We start from the raw sequence: 19970 nt of genomic DNA, 5'->3' as shown, positions 1-19970 counted from the left end.
TTACATGAGAACTTTATATTTACCAAAAGTAACATTTTCACATGCAAGTCCGCTTTTGTGCTGGAAAGCTTCCTGATTTACCTGAGAGAGAGGGGGGCTGTGAAGTGGGGTAGATATGAATAATTGCCCAAGACCTTATTTCTGTATATTTTAAAAACTCTGTCAGTAACTGAAGAGATTACCTCCACTAGCTTCCAGCTTAAACTCTTATTTCAAAAGTCCTACTTGATGTCACAGAAACACTAAAAAGGTGTGGTTTAAATATGTGTTTACTCAGATGAAAAGTGAACTAGTTCACATAAAAATAAAATGAAAGACCAGATGATTCATTATAAATCACAAAAACCGTGACTCATGGAAGTCTCACCTGTCTGAGGCGTAATATTATAGTTTTAAGATTTTTGCATACGTCGCACGGAGAACAGATATTGCTGACTCTTCTCAGCAATAACACCTTTGCCTCCCTGTGACGAGGCAAAGGTGTTCTTCCACGAGCCGCTGAACCAGTTGGGCTTGAAAGCTGCAGTCACATTGTCTTTTATTTTGTCATCACTTGAACACAAGAATTTTACTATTGCACTTGTTTTTTCATTTACATCATTTGTGTTTTAAGTGTGCTTTGATCCATTATCTGCCTCATCTGTTATGGACAGTTTGGGTTATTTTTGCCTTTCCCTTCTTGGTGGCAATAGGCGGTAGTCTGGTCCTCAACTCCCAGGTTTTGGGGGAAATGTTCCTTTGGGAATCAGGAGACCCAGAGAAACTAAGTCCCGTTGAGTCACAAAGGCCCCCGAGATAACCTGTATCCCGGTGGGCCATGCTGGTAGGGACCTGATACCTGACCTGCTTTAGCAGCAGCTCCATCTCATGAGGGATCTGCCTGTAAGGCGAGTTAAAAACCCCAGGGATCTAAAAGAAGAAAAACAAAAAGAAATTTTAGCCCACGACTTAAGAGAAGTAGAGAGAAAACCAGAGATGGAGGTTACAGGAATACTTATTTTGCAGTGGTAACAGTTATACATGTTAAGATTTAGGCCGTATGAACTATTTTAATGTGGGAGTTTTAAGTAAGTCTTACTTTTGACAATGTTGTCACATTATTTAACATTTTAAGGTTTTGCCACAAAACAATAAAGATGTTTTATGTTAAAATAACGGCAATATTTTTTTTATAAATTCCAAAAATATTTTGAATAACTTAAATTAAATTTAGCCAGGATCCTCATTGTTGATGCTTCTACGGTTTTTAGAAGATGAAAATGATGTCATCATAAAACTTTTTTTGTATGGACTTGGACTTGTGTTGACACATGATCTCTGAACCATGCTACAGTTCTTGTTTTCAACTGTAACACTGAATAAAAAATATATTTTTTCCTACTGCTCACTACATGTTTCCCCTGAATTTCTGTGTAGTTTTTTTTTTTTTGAGACATATCCTTTATCTGTACTGTGCCAACAAAGTCCAGCAATTGTGAAATAAACAGCTACAATTTCAGTCTTAGCTCCATTAGGAAAACTTTTCTCCATCCATAATTTCTTCATTGAACAACAAGAACAACAATGCATAGAAGAACAGAAAGAAAATTAAAACAAGCTGTCAAACAAACACTGAAATATTTGTAGTTGTGCAGCAAAAGTATTTAAACACAAACAGAACTTTGTCTTATTGCTTCTAAAATTGGAAGAGATAAGCCACCGACAGTCTCCGTAATAATTATTCAAATCACAGTGGTCCTTTTGCCTGTCTGTTAATTAAGAGACCAAAGCTTCAAGTCGGACGACTCTGTATCTACTCTATATGCTAATAACACTCTTTGCTATTTAAGCTACTTTAAGACTGAGACAACAGAGAGAGAATGGAAAAAGTCAGAAGTGGAAAATTGTTACATCAAGTAAAACCTTGCTCAATTTTTTTTAAACATTGACAAACTAGTTAATTCTGTAATATTTCACTGCTAATGCAATTTTTTAATTTAACTAGCTATTCAATGAGTTGTAACCATAACAGGAAATTAATCAATTTAAAACAAGTCCAATCTTATCTTTAAAATGCCACCAAATTAAAACTAATGCTTTATTTTTAATAGGTTAATTCGATGAGCCACTCCACAATAATACTCCTTAGACATGTAGAAGTCAGTCATAGAAAGAGAATTCCACGTTCTCCATCTTGGGATAAAGAGACATTTATTTAATTTATGGTTGTTTCTACTGCTTACACCTGCTGGGAGCTGGTCCCTATCTGGACCGGGGACAGCTCGCTTGTCTATTACATGCCGACACACATTGGACAGCCCACAACACACACACACACACACACTTAGACCTGAGGACAGAAGAAAACATGCCAACTCCAGGCAGAAAGTCTTTGTCAATATGCAAACTCAGGTCTGTGTCGCAACCATACACTTCATATGACTCCACACTTTGGTGTAACACACGACTAAATTAATAAGGAAAAAAAAGACAAATTATCTGTCTGAATCTAGTTTTAATTCATACCTACTAGACAGATCTAAGCTCCAGTAAATACATATTTACAACAGTAAATGCAAAAAAAAGAGTAATAAATCAAACATGTTACAATAACTTAACCCACTGAGATGCAATTCTAATGCTACTTTTAATCCTTTAGTTGCTACACATATATTGCATCTCCCACAGGAGTGTTTTATTTTAAATTAGAAAATTTATCAATCTGTAAAATCCAAATAATATAACAAATTTTCAGTAATTTTGTATAAAAAGAAGACTTGATTGTTGCACACAATATTTAGTTAAACTGTAAATACAAATAATGTTCTTGGCTAATTTGACAGCCTGGTACAGTGTAGTAAAGATTACTTTGAGACAAAATATGGTGGTAACTGGCACTCATCAGAAATGTTTCCAGCCAGGGTCATCAGCAGCAAGGCAGGGATTTTAATTCAAAAGATTAAAATGATTCTATGCCCACATACTCAACTGGACAGAAACATGATATCAGTTCATGAAAGTCTAAATATATTAGTACAGAGACAAACGTATGTTCTTTAGAGTTTGTTGGTAACACACTCTCTTTCTCATAGACACACACAGAAGCACAAACACAAAACCCCAAAAGTACCAAGCGAGCCACGAGAAGAACAATGATGTTGACCCCGGGAACACTGCATCTCTGTCTTTGTCAGAGGGACTTAGGACTTTTTGGTAAGCTGTGTCTGAGTATCTGTGTGAGAGTGTGGGTTCATTGTGTGTGTGTGGGCTTGGGTCCGAGAATTGAGGAAGGATGAACTGTGGTGGAGAGCCATCTATTCACAGCTGACAAGGTCAGAGCTACTATGGGAAAGATACCCCTGCCATATGCAGAGGCAGAGAGAGGAAGACAAAAATATATGTGGAGTTAAAAAGACAGAGGACAGGAAGAGAAGTTAAACTCTACTATACTTTCCCTATTGCTTGTGTTAAAAATCATTAGTTTATTCAGATAAGAAAAAGAAAACACACATTGGTAAACATCAATGGCTAATCAAATTGAGATTATTCCAGCTAGCAAAGTACAAAAGTCATGTCTTTGATGATGAGCCTTTTGAAACCAATCAGAAGATGACAGTATGAGATGAAAAGGTAAAAGAAGACATAAAAATTGAGAAGAGTGGTGCTGAATCAACAGTGACCAGTGTGCTTTGTCTTCATTATGATCCCAGTGGGGAGTCACAGAGATTTGTGGATGCCACACACACACACACACACACTCCTGTGCACCTATACCAGGGGAAGAACTAAAATACTCCACTCAGCACATCAGAAGAGCCATGAGGACTCCTGTGCGCACACTCAACTTAACTCCACACAGCTCTCTTCTGTTGACAAAATGGGAAAAAAAGGGAAATTTAAAAAATTCTCTGTGTGGCTTGCCTCCAGAGGACTGCCCTGTCTGGAGTGGTTATCTCAGTTTCTGTCAGTCCGAGCACAATAAACTGTACAAGTATATGTGCAAATAGAGATGCTTATTGTGTAGATTTTTTCAGAGAAACATAATGAATCATTATATTCATTTTTATTGTAAGTAGAAAAATAAAATTCTTTGGTAATATGTGTTCAATGTGACATGTATCTTCATCTACTACTGCAGCCTCGAAAGTTTGGAGTCAAATTCAAGCAGAAATGTGAGAATTTTTAAAGACTTAGAACGGGTACGGCAGATTCCAGCAATCTTTACATAAATGCAACATAAATGTAGTTTTCAATTCTAACGCACACATAATGTACACACTGCTGACTTTTTATTTTTTATAAAACTGCATAGATATGACACAAAAAAATTAACATAGTGTTATACAATTTTTGTGAGTAAAGAAAGTATGAAAATAAAATGAAATTATTAATCCATGTGTATTGTGACTAATATATGAGTTATAATAGAAAAATGTTAATACTTTCTCATGTTTGTCAAGAGTAAACACTGAAAAATAAATGATGATAAATAAATGATAGTATTATTTTCCACTAAGTATTGGTCTGGTTAATTCAAGTTTATTACAACATAGCAAAACAGCTGTATTTATTTTCTGTTACTAAATACCAACCTGTTTTGTGCTGATGAGGTGGTGCAATCGATAAGCTTGGTAAGCTTTCATTTTCTGCTCTTTTTCAGCCTCTAGATATTCCTTCTCTCTTGTCCGTGCTTTCTCAATCTCGTCCAACTCTTTCCTACATGAAGAACAAAACAGACACATAAATCCACAGTAATTTTTTCTTTCTTTGACTGAGTTAATTTCTTTTTAAGAGAATAGGAGTAAAAATCAAACTACTGCCTTCACGGTTAATGTAAATGAATGAATTCTCTAAATTAATATCAAAATTTCTAAGTGTTAAACATTTTTTTTCACAACAAGTTAGGACATCCTCATGAGTTTTAAGTAATTTGTAGACAATGTCAACCCAATTAAACAGCATTTGTGTAGGTGTTAGTATGTATTATAAGCACAGCCTGACAATTCCCTGAAGTGTCCTTCAGAGTAATAACAAAACTGCCTAATCACACTGGGACAGACATAAAAAGGCAATGGAGCAGTGGGAGAAAAACAAGGAAATGAGGCTCTGCAGAGAGAAAAAAGCAAACTGAAAGCATGAGAGGGTATAAGTGGGAGGATGATGGATATATTTCATCACAGTAGCCAGGACAGGTCTGTCTGTGACATCTGTTTAGCGAAGCTGGCTAAATGGGATGCATTAAAACCCCATACACAGCTATTTCATTCCACAATCACGCAGCCTTATTGTTACAAAGGGGTAATAACTTAAAAGGGGAATTGGAAACAATTACTAAAACACATACACCAAGATAATTTGAAGAGACGCCCACAAAGCTAAGAGTAAAACCAATCTATTTCCGCTGGTGTAATACCAATAAGAGTTTAGCCAGAGCTCATCAACAATCCTGCATCTTGTTTTTTTTTTTTTTCCGTTTCCGATCCCTTCCTTTTCTCTTTAATTCCTCTCTGCCGTTTCTCCCCCATATCCAACTTCTGTTTTCAATTACAAGTCTCCACACCAGAATCCGGATATTCAAAGTGTTTCTGTAATGTGAGGTTAACACATTCTGCGGCAGCTGACATTTAAAAGGGAATTACAATGCGGTCCCATTGCCTTTGCATTCTCATTCCTTCCAGAGAACCAGATTAAATTACAAAATAAATGAAATATGCAGATCCCAGGCTGTGCTTGTGTGTAATAAGAAAAGGAGCAAATCTGAATGTGTATGTTTATAATATTAAGGATAGCTATTTAATATAGTGTGGGGGGTTGTATGAAAAGTGTAAATATTGAGGTTGCTGGCCTCTATTTGTCTACCAAGCTAACAGGAATATTACCTGTTAATGTAAAATATAAAGTTGGTGTTTACTGTAAGAATCTCATTCACAAACCACCTGGTGCATGTTTGGATATCTTTACGTTTATGCCTCTCAGAGCAACAACCTGTATTATTAGGTGTGCATGTTTCTGTTTTGAGAGGGCGCTTCTGTTTTAAGTGTGTGATATTTTGTGTGTATATGTCACACATTTGCCAGTGTGGTTTAGTGTACATGCTAATTTTGTTAAAGACCTTGGAAGCACGCACAAATTTGTGCCAGTGTGCATGTGTGTTTGTCTTGGTCTGGCTGAATAGGTGACCTTTGTTTTCCTGCCCCCAGTCCTAGTGTTATTAATTGCAGTGTAGTGGACAAAAGCCAAACAGATTTGTAACGGCTGAAGGCACCTCGATCTGTGTCGACCCAACCAGCCACCACAACATACAACCCTCATTAGCCCTGTTCGGCACGTGCTCTCTTCCTGTGTGTGTTTGGAAATGTGTGTATTTAGAATAAGTTAAATTGAAATTATGTGAAAAATATATATTACACATTGACTTTTCAATCATCTCTCATACATAAACATGTACCAACAATGAGTAGAGCTCCTACATTTAAAGCTATGATTAAAAGATTAAAACATTGATCTTACTATCAGCTTTAAACTAAAAAATTCAATGTAGTGCATCTGACTAGAGTTTAAATCTTTTATTAGATATGAAGTTCAAATGCAAATTATCCTTTTAAGAGAAAATAAAACTGTGATTAATCAGGAAGTAGAAGAAGAACATCTGAGTCTGTTGGGATCTTTGGTACAATGATGTTAGATTTTTTTGTGTTTTGTAGAATGAGTTTATTTACCAAAGATGCCTGATCTGGGGCCTCATGCATAAAAGAGTGCGCAGTTTTCACACTAAAACTTGGCAAATGGAAAAATTTAGAAAAGTGCGGTGCACAAAAAAATTCGGATACGCGGCTCCACACCTTTCTTTTATAAATTCTAATTTGCGGGAAATTGTGCACAGCTACTGGTCCGCCCTGTCGCCACCCATAAATACATATGTAAATTAGTATAAATACCCGGAAGTCTGCCACCACGTGATGCAATAACCATGGCAACGTCCTTGTTTGTAGCAGTATAAGTATTTATAATAATAATAACTATATATTTTATTTAAAAGGTGCTTACAGGACACATAACGTCACCTCACAAAAATAAAAATAATACATTTTAAAGAAAAAAAAATCCAAATATATATAAATGGCAAATGCCTGTTTGAACAGTAGCCCTTTCAGGCGGGATTTAAAGACAGTGAGTCAGAGAGTCATTGAGTGGGGAAAGTTTACGTTTATTCTAAATCAGGGGTGCTCAAACTTTTTGAGACCAAGATCTACTTTTTCTCTCACCAGCCGGCTGAGATCTACCTCATGGCATGAAGACATACAAATTATGAATGAAACCCTATTGACGAATTTTCTATGCAAATATACATCAGTTATATCAGAAATGATAAAGTGATAGAAAACCTAGTGCAGTTTCTTCCTCAATGAGATTCTGACACTGGGAGCAGGTTACTGGTTTCTCAGTCAGAAGCTGGTTGCAAACTTGAGGCCAGCAGGTGTCAGTCAGTTATGGTATATCTGAAATTTGGTTTGATGACGTCAACATGCAAAACTGCAGACTGATGGGAGGAACCAAAGAGCTCTGCAAAGGTAAAGGCAAATCTTCTGAATTTGGGATATAATTAATGTAATTTGACACAATTATTGTGGTAGAAGCCATTTGTTTGTTAAAACTTAATCAAATATATGTGTCCTATTTGATGTTGGTTGTGACGTTTACTGCAAACGAACGAGGTAATTAGTCCAAGTCTGTTGTTTATTGAACGTTCAGAAACTCCAGCGGCTGTGATGAACCACAGCGAAGGTAAACAAAGGTAAAATAACCTGAACAGGTGATCAACTGAGAACCTCTCGCACCTTTTAACTCTCTTTCTCTCTTTATCGTTAAGCACACCCATTGCCGTGGCAACCGCCTGTGCCCCGCAAGCCGAGCGAAGATTACGTTAAAAACGTTCAGTCCATTACGATATCAGGTTTCCAGGCTTTATTATTTTTTAATGAAGCTACAAACGTTTTGGATCTTAGTGAATATTTTTGATAAGCCTGTCAGAAGAGGAAATGCTGCTCTCAGCGTCCTGGAGGCCTTCAGTTTGTCACCTGCTGCCGAGATCGACTCAAAACCTGCCCGCGATCGACGTAGTGAGCACCCCTGTTCTAAATAGTAGAATCATGTGCATAAGTTGTACATTTACAGAATAGAGATGCTTTCTGTCCATAAAGGCGCATTCACAAACGACTCCACTGAAGGATGACTGCAGGTGGACCGGTACCGGTACCGCACGGCTCCTTCTTTAAGTTTTGCCCAGAGCTTCAGGATGATCAGTCTGGGCAATCTAAACACTAATAAACCATCAGCAGCATTTCTCAGCTGATCAATATGATCAATCGCTCGCTCTGAATCCTTCCATTGGCAATGTTCTCCATTAGAGCCAAATATATAAATAAATTGAGCACAGATTTTTGCTCCATTTACACCTCCAGTTTTGGGTTAGAAACAAAAAAGAGAGATTTTAGAAACACTGTCTTAGGTGAGCTATTAAAGCTTTTTTTTTTTTAATTCAACAGACTTTCTTTCAAAAATGGAGAAAGGATTTCTCCTAAATATGCTAACAAAAGTATTCATGTCAGGTCAAAACTTTTAAGAACTCATAATAGAATAGAATAGAATAGACTTCAACTTTATTGTCATTGCACTGTCACATGTAGAAAGCAACGAAATGTAGTCTACTGAGCAATGTTTGTTAGCGAGAAACAAACATTGCTCAGACCAGGCCGCAGAAGATGAGGTAGAGCACTTTGACTTCAAATTGTGGCTGCTGAACACTCATGGTAATGTAGTATAACTACTTTCCAATAAATGGAACCCCTTGCTGACACTTCTGCCCCGGACCTTTAACGTATTTAAATGTGTAATATTGGATAACTACTTTTCTCAGTATTTCATCAATAATTTACTTTATGGTTCACAACAGGGGTTCAAGGACTGATAGAATATCAGAGAGTGAGGATCCGGGGGACAGCAGGCCACATTTTTGGTCATCCAGACAGAGAAGAGAGAAGCTAATAAGCTAAGTTCTAAATATTTAATGGAGCCTTGACCTGATTGGAGGATTTAATTGCTCCAATTCAATGATTCAATAGTTGGCAAAGAGTGTATATACAACTTTGTGGACAAATTTGGTGTCACAACTTGTGGCATTTTTCAGCAACCTCTAACAGTTTTTTCTGCTTAACTTACTGATTGATTACAGTAAGTAATCAATTAGAGTACTAAAAATGAGCAGGATACTAAGGCAAACAATAGCTAAAATAAATATGTCCCAATTAATACTGCTAAAGCAAAAAAGAAAACTCTGAATGTATCTTACCTATTCTTCCTATAGTTTCACTCTCACAAACACAAATACAGAGTAAGAGGGAGAACATACAAATACAATCGAACTGAAAGAGTGAACTTAACTGTATCTAGAATGGATCAAAAGGAAAGAACAGCAAAAGAAATGCAGGCGCACAGAAGCGGAGAGTGATTGCAGGGCAGGCCTGCTCCATCTCCACCATAGCAGCTCCCCTTTCATGAATGTCCTTGGAAGGGACACAAGAGAGAGAGAGGAATGAGGAAAACTTGACTAAAGAAAGACATGAAGAAGAAAGTGTGGAAAGAAAAGGGGGCAATGTAGCTTATAGAAAAGAAATAGTGCAGCTCAGCCCAGTGGCAATCCACAAATTCTTCTCAATCCTCCAATTTGGCATTTTTAAGAATAAGTTAAAAGGTTTAACGACAGTGTTGCAGCATCACAGCAAGAATGATTGATCTGATTATGGCAGTAATAATTACCCAGCTGTTATAGAAGATAGAGGAATAATTCACGTAGTCAACAGGCCATGTTAGTGGTGGCGACAGCAACACCAAGACATTTAGTAAATATGCAAAGCATGATAGTTCTTCTTTCCTAATTGGCCCCATCGTCCCACTGCATGCCCTTAATAAAGCTGGGGAACTTTAAGTGTCACCCTGACAAAGTGATGAATTGTTGGGGTATCAAGGAAAACTGAGGCAGAGAGGGGACTTAGCTGGGGTCCTGACTTCATTAGGGTATGCAATAGGAGAGAAAGGATGAATGAAGATGGACACAGTGAACCTGTGGCAGGGAGAGGGAAGATATAGAGCTAAATAGATTAAGATAGAGAGGAGCGAGGAGAGAAGCGAAAGTTAGAGATGAAGGGAGTCGTGTATCGAAGAGGGTGGTGTAAGTGGCAGGGATTAGTTGGTTGCTGTACCTAATGAAATGGCACAGATGGTTTTTGTGCCGGGGTGATCTGTCATTAGAGAAAGAGACTGAAATAGAGACTGAGTTTGAAAGGACAGAAAGCAGTTTAGCAAGAGACATACTACTGTATTACTGCTACAGCAACATTCGCTGAATGGACACTATTAATCCAGCACTCAATATTGTGTTCAGTGAACTGGACAGACAGACAGATAGTGGGGGAAAAAACATGTTGGTGGATTAAGCAGCAGAACTTTGTGGGGTAAGCGATCAGGTCATGAGCGATTCAAGGACTAAATACCTAACACAGGGCGGATATTTTCAATGAATTACGGAACAGTGTTAATTGATCATGACCTCAGTCGCACTGCATAAACATGTGATTATCTGAAGCAAAGGAGAATTTAAAACCCTGAGCACATCAAAGGTGTAGCTGAGTCTATATCTGCGCTTGTACAAAAACAACAGAATGTCATACATTTATAACGCAGTCACTAGACCAAATATGGAACATTTAAATGTTCTCATAAGCTCCATGCAGTATAATGCAATATAGTATAACATAGTATAAGCTTTAACAATATAGTCCTAGCTCTTTCTAAAAAAGGTTAAAGAGGAAGGATGTAAGGTGAAATGCAGGTGGGGTCCTGAGGAGGAAAGGCAGTGATCCAAGAAGCACTGTAACAAATTTACATTTAATTTTAGCAGAAGCCTAGAGATATTTTCTGTTGAGATGAATTAGCAGCATTAAAAATGTGGCTATTAGCTAAACATGATAGTTTTTTTTTTTGTTGAAAATAAAAAATGGTGTTTCTTTAGTACTAAGCCCTAAAGCAGAGCATGTTTTATTAATGCACAGGCTGCGGTTCAAATCAGAGGTTAATTTTTAATTTCTTCACATGTTCACTTCTTTGTCCCTTAGCCCTGAGCACTTTAAAGAAATCATTTCTTAGCCTCTTCCTTCTACTCTATTTCTACGTCTTGGTTTCTCATATTTCTTCACTTTTCCTTCCCGCTTAGCTATATTTTAGTCTTTAAGTTACAGCACTAACCTGTATTATTCCTCATAAGGTAAACTTATCTTTATTACGTTTACATAGTAGTACACATTTTGGTTCGTCGCATATTTCTTTCACTAGTTTTTTACATTTTGAAAGCGCTGTGACAGCCTGATGTCTGATAACAACACACTAAAAAATGGTTGAATCATATTTCATCTTTGACACACGTGTATTTGAAATTAGAGTTTTAAAAGTATTTCCATCACTGCAGGACAATCATATTATGGACCACGTGGGTACAGGCATTAAGCACAGAATTTGTAAATATGGAACACTAATTCTTCTTTTTTAATTGCTAATTAAAGTTACACACGTTCAGGAAGGCAATACATCTTGTGTATATTATATGAACACAAGAAAAGTGATCTTCTGTGGGTTATGCATATAACATATATAGTAAAAAGTAAAATCAGTTTAATTTTCTTCTTACCTCACAAGCTCATTCTTCATGAGAATTTGCTCCAGATATCTTTTCCGAGCATAAAAGTAATGGATGTACTTCCTGTAGTAGAATCCTCTCCATGTTTTCTGAATCTGTAGAAATGACCGAGAATTTTCTCAAAACTTTGGACTACAAATTGTGGCAGAATGGAGAATAGATGACAAAGTACGGGAGAAACTTTTTTGTCTTTTGAAATGATCTAATATTAAGACACCATGCTCCATACAAAAGACAATAAGTTCTCTACAAAACATTATCTGCTGAGCAGTGTCAGGACTGTCCCATTACTTTCATGTATTTCATGCTGTGATAGTTTTTATATAAATCACATGCAGCATTTCATCCTTCAAGACAGTGACAAACAGGCTATTCAAGGTGGGACTGACAAGTGACTGCTCCGTATTATTAACCATTTCAGCCTACACCAACAGAGTAGGCTGCATATTAGCTAGCACAGCCACCCACCCACACTGACCGACCATTTTAGAGCAATGGGCGGATGTCCTTCAGACTAATTAGGAGATTAAAACAATGGCAGGTAAAAGAATAATTATGCTATGAGAAGGAAGAGGAGAAGGAGGAGCGGAGGCTGTGGGAAAACAACAATGAGCAAAATGAGAATTAGCATTGATCTGCCAGTCAATAGATAATTTTAAATAAAGTAATTGGCACCAGAAGTTCTTTGCTGACCTCTGTTGACTAGTAAAATCAATGCTGTTGAATCTAATACAAATACGAGGTGCAGCATGTAAACACTAGTTTCTATTACGGCCTTAATACATTATCTTCTGTTATTCAGCACAACGTGATGAAAACAAGGGAGATTAGAAATAAAAGAATGGAGTCAACATTGATTTAAAGGAAACATCACAACGTGATCCTAAGAGGCCTGTTTTATTCCTCTGTGTCTAAACAGTGAACACGTACTTAGTGTAAAAGTCCTCATTTCCTTTAATAAGAAAGTTTTACTGGAACTGATAAACAAATTAGCAAATACATTTTTCTAATAAATTAGAAATAAATTAGAAAAATTGATTTCTATTTTATTAGAAAATTAGAAAAGCTTAGAGTCTACACTTTCAAGATTTGTAAATAGCTCAAAATGCTCCTGGGGAGACTCATTCCTAATGTTGTTGTGGCCAGTCACACCAGACATGTAAATGTTTGGTCTTTGTATTATACATGTTCAGAAGTTTTTATAATTGTACATTTTTAAACTCTACATCTGTAATATCGCAAGGCATAAGATATGTTTAAGGAATTGTGGGTGGTAGAAACTCTCCCTCTTAAAATCCTCTGCTTTCTTACATTTTAACCACAGAACCATAAATCTGGAAGTTGGAAAAATGTCATAGGGTTATAAAATGTCTTTAATAATTCATAAACACCTCTCTCCTTTAACTTTAGAAACATGTGCTTTGCTTCACAGGCTGACATTGGCCCTGACTTTTAATACTGGGGCATGTTTTTTCTATAAAGACACATATTTACTATAGTTGTAAAGAGAACAAGGAGTTTTCATTTCAAATAAAATGAAAACATTCAAAAACATATTTTGTTTTTGCCCATCTGGACCATTACTTTTTTTCCTTTACCTATTTTTTTCCCTTTCGGTTTCACCAATTTTCAACCAGTTTTATGGAGGAGGAGGAATGAAATTTTGCTCTAAAAATAAAGAATATATCACTGTAAAAACATAAAGTGTCTCTTCGTAAACCTGCCAAGCATCAGTCATGGTTACATTGCTGTGATTTATGACATAAATTGTAGGAACTGCTCTCAGGGAAAAAGAGAGCATTTGTTAAAATAAATGTTATGGTGCTATAAAAATGGAGGGGAATTAGTTTGCCTACATAATTCTAAGAATCAAACTATGATCTATATGAACTGCATATATTGACTTATCAAAAATATATACTTGGTCTGAATGCGTATGAATGTAACTTTACACCAAGGTTAAACTTACAGTCTGAAACCTTTAAAATCAAAAGAGCAATTTTTGTCCTCAGTCCAGACAACTGATAATTCTATTCTTTTTCTAATGTAAACTTCCCCATAAATCTAATCAACCTTCTTATGATTAATCCCATATTTTCCTTCAGTCAGTACTGAATGACTAGTGGATACTGGATACTGGTTAGTGGATACTAGCCACAAGCATTGCAGGTAGATTATAGTAAGGCATTGATTAATCCCTGGTTTTAAAATTAGTTAACTGGACTTATTATTTTCTGCCCATTGTTGGACACCACACTGTTTGATCAAACCGTTAAACCAAGGATTTCTGTTGGCTGATGTGTGGGTCTCTCAGGTTTTGAAAATGGGCCGACAATCAGCTGACATTTCTAAGATCGTGTAGTACATGCTGGGCATTAACCTAAAGACATGAGGAAGGGAGGGTCAGTGGAGAGCACCGGACTTGAGCCTGTTTTCATTCAGAAATGATAAAGCTGATAGTTGAAATGAGGTCGATAGTTTTAATTTACCATGTGATTAATTGATTTATTGTTTATTGCGACAGGCCTAGTAATAAATGTTAGAGATTGTTATTCATGGGGACTCCGATTCACAGTGGATACTAAGCAACAGAGTGTCCCCACAGCAAGACACTGAATTTGCTAATACAAGACACTATCATGGTATTTACCCTGACCGCCATGTCGTTGTAGAAATTCATCTTCATGGTAAAATATGCCGCCTGTGAACACAAAGGAAAGATGCCGTTACATCTTGTCTCCCGGCCCTCTGATCTGTCCACAGCAAGCATCAAAGATAAAGAGCTCTTTATACATAATACATTGCACAGAGACGGCACAGATAGGGCCACAGTAAAGGGGGAGGGCGGAGGAAGAGGTGTAGGAATGGAGAAGGAAAGAAAGCAAAAAATAAGAGAGCAATGAGAAAAGGTGAGGGAGATGTATGAGAAGGGGAGAGAGAAAGTGTTTAGTGGGCCTTTGTATCAAGGGGAGGACGGTACTCTCTTAATATACTAACACAGACAAGGGCCAAGAAAATCTATGGTAGTCAAGCAGCGCACTAATGGAGATGTATGACGGCCAAACGCTCTCCTCTGGATTTCATAATCAATGACAGCCCTGCCACAGAAGAGACTAACAAAGGGCCAGAGGATACTCAGCAACGCACTCAACAAGCCGTCACAGACCGAACGTGCCAGCCGACCACTGGGGGCACATTTCAGAAGCAAGCTAGAGAGTCGGCCATAAAAGAGATTCATATTTCAACACGTCTTTTTTAATAACGAGGAAAAAGAAGGGTTAGACGGGAAGGGGGAAGAACACAAAGACTTGAAAGGAGATTGTAAATTCAGCTTGATGTTTTGTGAAGAAGCTTTGCACAAGTCACATTACACACGATAAGGTCCCAGAGTCAGAGAAAGACAGACGGAGACCAAAAGAGGAGATGAAGCGTGGAATATCTCTGGGCTAATTCAAAACAGTGCACCGTGGCAATTTTGAGTGATTCAAATTAGCACTCGTCTGTTTTTAAATGAGAGCAAACAGCCTCATTTTAGCCCATATGTGTATGTGACACATCCTTCACTGTTTATTTTAACACCCCTTCGCGCCCCCTCCTTTCCAATTCTTGAACGCCTCCCAAACGGCAACTGGCAGTTATGCTTTAGCAAACAGTCAATTTACAGGCATGATAAATAGCTTGTTGTGATACATTTACAAAACTCAATCCAGGGGAAAATTATACGTGAGAGCGCTGGGTATTGGATCCGGTATCAACAATCTGTTCAATTAAGAAGCAGTTGGAGGCAATATATTGAAAATGGGGCCTTGTTTTATTAAAGCACACACATACACAATCATCATGTGCACAACTCTCTCCTCATTTCTATTTGTCACTAAACTCCTTCTATAAGAATCCCAGAAATTATGATATGATGGAATTTCTTATCGTAATTCATCACATTTGCTAAGTGTTAATTTCCACATGTGTAACGAGTGAATTATATTTCTTAAGGTCAGAGGCAGAGACTTAGAAATATGGCAATTGAATTCTAATGCATGCTATCATATCATAATCAATATATCTATTGCTATTCCGGGCTCTAACTTACCTTCACCATTTGTCTGACACGTGCCCTTGCTGCAAAGCCGCGCCATGCCTTCTGTATGATGATTGCTTTCTTGTTCAGATGTCTGTAATAAGATCATATTAGGGAGAGAACTAGATGGGTATATTTATAGATGTTGAAAAGGCCAAACTTTGAAATGAATGTTATTCTGAGATAATGGAAATAAAAGAATGTATGTCTGTGTTTTATTACTTCAATCACAAACAGGTTAGTTTATAGTCAGAAATTATTCAAAAGCCTAAGCAGAAACTTCTAATTAAAGAAGGTAAATATTCAGAGCTACCTAGAACGATGTAGTTGATCAAATTTTGAAAATACCTTGAAATAAATTTACCTTTATTTAAGAATAACATGCAAATGGCAGTAGCCAGCGAAAGGCCTGGAAAGGTCAGGAAAACATTATACTCCCAAGCAGGCTCTCAGAAAGACACACGAACGTGGAAGGCCTCTGCGCTTCCAGGCTTTTCAATCACTCCAGATGAGCCTTTCACCCCCTTTAGTCAGTGGTGCACATTTGTATTCATCTTCAAACATACTCTAAATGCAAGTCCACTGCGATTCTCTGCCTCCAACGAGGCCATCAATTTCCAAAAGGCCATTTATATGCCCAGAAAATCAATGCTTATAGTGGGGATAGCACAACCCCGGAGTTGCACTTAGGCAGCTAAAATTGTTGCTAATTATCCACTTAACGCATTGATCAATTAACTAAAGTAATCTGAATTAACCTACTGTCTGGAAGTTTGTCTGCTGACCCTGCAGAATGGTGCTAGGGTCACAGTATCGGAGGAAGCATGAAGGTAGAGATATTTCTCTGTGTGTTAAACGAGCTACATTTATTCCTTGAGGCCATTTGCACAGCTCTAGAAGCAGGATAATTATGTGAGTGAGCTAATATCAGGGTTTCCCTTTAACTCAACTCTTAAAGCTGTGCCTCAATATTTTACAGCCTTTAGAGAGAGAGAGAGAAAAAAAGACAATTAAGGCTCTTTCTGCTGCTGTGCATTTGTACATTTGATTTTATTTTTTATTTCAAATACAACCGCGTTCACTTAATTTAGTTGTATTTAGATCAAACAATTATGACATGCAAGATATGCAGAACTACCTGATGTATGTCCGCACCCTGCAGGCTCGGAACCAGCTTTGAATTCGGATGGCAGCCTGGGTCTCCTTCTTTCTGTCCGCCTCAGCTTCCCTAAAGCACAAAGGCCCAGAATGAAACCATTGTAAGCGTGAGAGTTAGATTATGTAACAGTGGCTCTGTATAAATCATGGAATGTGTCCACAAGCAGTAAAGAAAGAAACAGATGCAGATGAACTAAATGTGTACTTCCTAATGATTAAATACAATTAAACATTCAAACTGCTCACAACTATTTTGCTTTGATTCTCCAACTATGTCAAGAAATTTCCTAGAAAATCATACATATACATTTTTAGAAATGTATAAGTTTTCTTTTCTGCCGTAATTAAAAACAGGTTTTGATAGGAATTGTAATGAAGTTATTTAAACATGCAATTTGTGACATTTTAGTCCAACATTAAGGAAAGAATCCCACCACACCACAACAAAATATGTCTGAAAAACATAAATTTAAATTAATGTAAAACTATTTTGTTTTAAAGATATTTTCCACTGTTTGGATAAAAATGTCTCACTAAAATCCTTCAGTCATTATTTCTACTCCTCACCAACATGAGCGTTCCAATTCAATACATTAATTGTAAACTTGACTGCATGATTCCCAGGCCTCTAAAGCATTATTGGTGTTTGTTATTGTGAATTGTATGTCAGTCAAATTAAAAGTTCACAGTAAATTTATATCTTTTGAGCCTGCCTGCATTACGAAAATAACCCACTAAATTTTAAAGTAAACCTTAAATTACTAAAAAAGTTTTTAAACTTACATTAATACATGCCAAAATGTTGAAAATATGTACTGTGTGATTCTAAACAAATAACCACCTTTTTATCTTAGATGCTCTCTTTAAACTTTATGATTTTACCCAGTGCATTTAGCAGTTGTTGAATCTTTTGAAGACTAAGAATCATTTTATTAGCACAAAGTGTTGTGAAATTCTTTGTGCTAATATGTGGTAAGTGAGTAAAAGGCAAACAAAATGCATTTCACTGTTTCTATCAAAACATGTTTTCACACATGTGCAGATCTGTTTCAGAGTTGGTGTTAGATACACTCATACTCAATACAAGCTGATATTTAAGTCAAATCCCTAAAGTTATATTTGTGGCAAGTGATGGAAACGACAGCGACTGAAAAAACAAGTCCTCTTTTAATTAAAAACACAGCGCGTTCACAACTAAATTGAACATTTCCCGAAATCTATTTTTGTTAGATTTCCCAAACAGCCAAAAACCAACAACATACCGAACCATATTTCAGGAAATAAAAATCGCAATTGTTAATTATGTGACCCCAAAAAAAGTAACAGGCGCTGTCGGTTTTCCTGCATCCCCAAAAACACTGTATAGACAATCAATCGCTACGACAGTTTCTAAACCGATAACGGTGAAATTGTCTCAAAAGCTAATTTAACGTGACACTAAATAACGATGACAAAAAAGTTCATGACAGTTAAGCTAATTCGTCATTGCCAAGCTCTTAAAAGTTCTGCGACGAGCACATACACGACATAAGTAACATAGACACATGCAAATGCATGTCACGAACCTGTTTTTGTTGTAGTATGCTCTTTTTAATTCCTCTACTTGTTGTTTCAGTTTTAGAAGATCAGCCATTGCCGCACAGACGGTTTTACTGGTTGTCCTGGCAACGACAGCTGTGTTCCGAAGAGGCGTTCAGGGCTCGTAGGAAAAAGTTGTAACACAACCAAACGCTTCATAGCGTCCAACCACGCCACGTATGTTGTATGTCATTCATTTAAAACGTTTACATACAATATGTTTTGTCATTTGATCATCTGTTTTAAACTTAGGAACTGACTGATGGGTTTTCCTTTTTGTTGTTGTTGTTGTTTGTTTGTTTGTTTTTTTATTAAAGTATTTTCGTTACAAAGAATAGCCAAACCAAATATTTTTGATGTTATTTATTAATACTGGATAACGCCAGTAGCCCCACTCAAAGTCAGTGTTTCCGAAAGTAAAGCTGGTTTCAGAATTTATTGCAGTAGAATAGGACAGACATAATTTATTGTCCAACATGTATATATTTATAAATGAGACTGTACTGTGAGATAAATTACAACATAAGAAAAACAATGGTTGTTAAAAAATATACTCAGAGCTATTGAATTTATTATATATAGCTTTAGAAAAGTGTTTAAATAATAAGAGCAAGAATGCTAGAAAGTCATTTAAAAATGTCTGCTCTAAAGATGCAGATTGTAGATGTCTGTATTGATCTGCCAGTCGCCAAAGCTCTTCCTTCCATCTACTCTTTCATCTATTTCCATCTTTCCTTGACGTTATCAACTTTTATCAAAAGTTATCAGTTTATGTCTCCCTGCTCTCCCTTCACTATTTCCTCTCATCTTCAGTCCACTTCTCTTTAGTCATATTCCGCTGTCACAGTGATCACCGAAGCAGTGTGTGTGTGTGTGTGTGTGTGTGTGTGTGTGTGTGTGTGTGTGTGTGTGTGTGTGTGTGTGTGTGTGTGTGTGTGTGTGTGTGTGTGTGTGTGTGTGTGTGTGTGTGTGTGTGCATGAGTGTGTGTCTCTCTGTCTGTCGGTCAGTCACTGTGCTGTTTTGTATCTCTCTTGAGAAAGACACCTGTCTGCCTGTTGGTCAGAGGTATGTCAGCGTTATAGATTACTCCTTGAAGACAGAGAAATGATAAATACTGAGAATGAATAAGTATGTGTCGACTTCAATGCTTTTTCATGTCTGTGCACCCGCATACCTAAGTCTCTGTCATAAACCTTGTTTGAAATTTTTCTCTGTTTCTCTGTCGTTCTCTGAAGCCAATTTGCTGGCTGCTGTGCAGGTGAAAAGAAGTACGGAGACATCGGTGTAGACTTATGGCTGCAGGGGCGAACCCATGGATGCACAGTCCATCCATCGAAGGGCAGTAGGAGGGCAGCCACCCTGGTAATTACCGGAGAGCTGTTGTGACAACAGGCTATGAAAAACGTGCATGTGGGAGATGGAAACAC

The 19970-nt window shown here is 37.2% G+C and overlaps 1 protein-coding gene across 1 annotated transcript; it reads right to left on the bottom strand.

The window, feature by feature from the left end:
• Positions 1 to 253: 253 nt before the first annotated feature.
• On the bottom strand, positions 254 to 18647 carry spata17 (spermatogenesis associated 17). The gene is made up of 7 exons (XM_055036797.1): positions 18530 to 18647; positions 16945 to 17034; positions 15819 to 15900; positions 14379 to 14429; positions 11720 to 11823; positions 4572 to 4695; positions 254 to 909 (listed from the first exon to the last, which is right to left on the bottom strand). The coding sequence occupies exons 1-7, from the start codon at positions 18595 to 18597 to the stop codon at positions 637 to 639; spliced, it is 792 nt and encodes a 263-aa protein (XP_054892772.1). The 5' UTR covers positions 18598 to 18647; the 3' UTR covers positions 254 to 636.
• Between the last annotated feature and the right edge of the window lie 1323 nt (positions 18648 to 19970).

Source organism: Poeciliopsis prolifica, unplaced genomic scaffold, assembly GCF_027474105.1.
Source record: "Poeciliopsis prolifica strain line A6 unplaced genomic scaffold, Auburn_PproV2 SCAFFOLD011, whole genome shotgun sequence".
Classification (NCBI taxonomy): Eukaryota; Metazoa; Chordata; class Actinopteri; order Cyprinodontiformes; family Poeciliidae; genus Poeciliopsis; species Poeciliopsis prolifica.
This window is presented reverse-complemented; position numbering and strand designations above follow the sequence as displayed.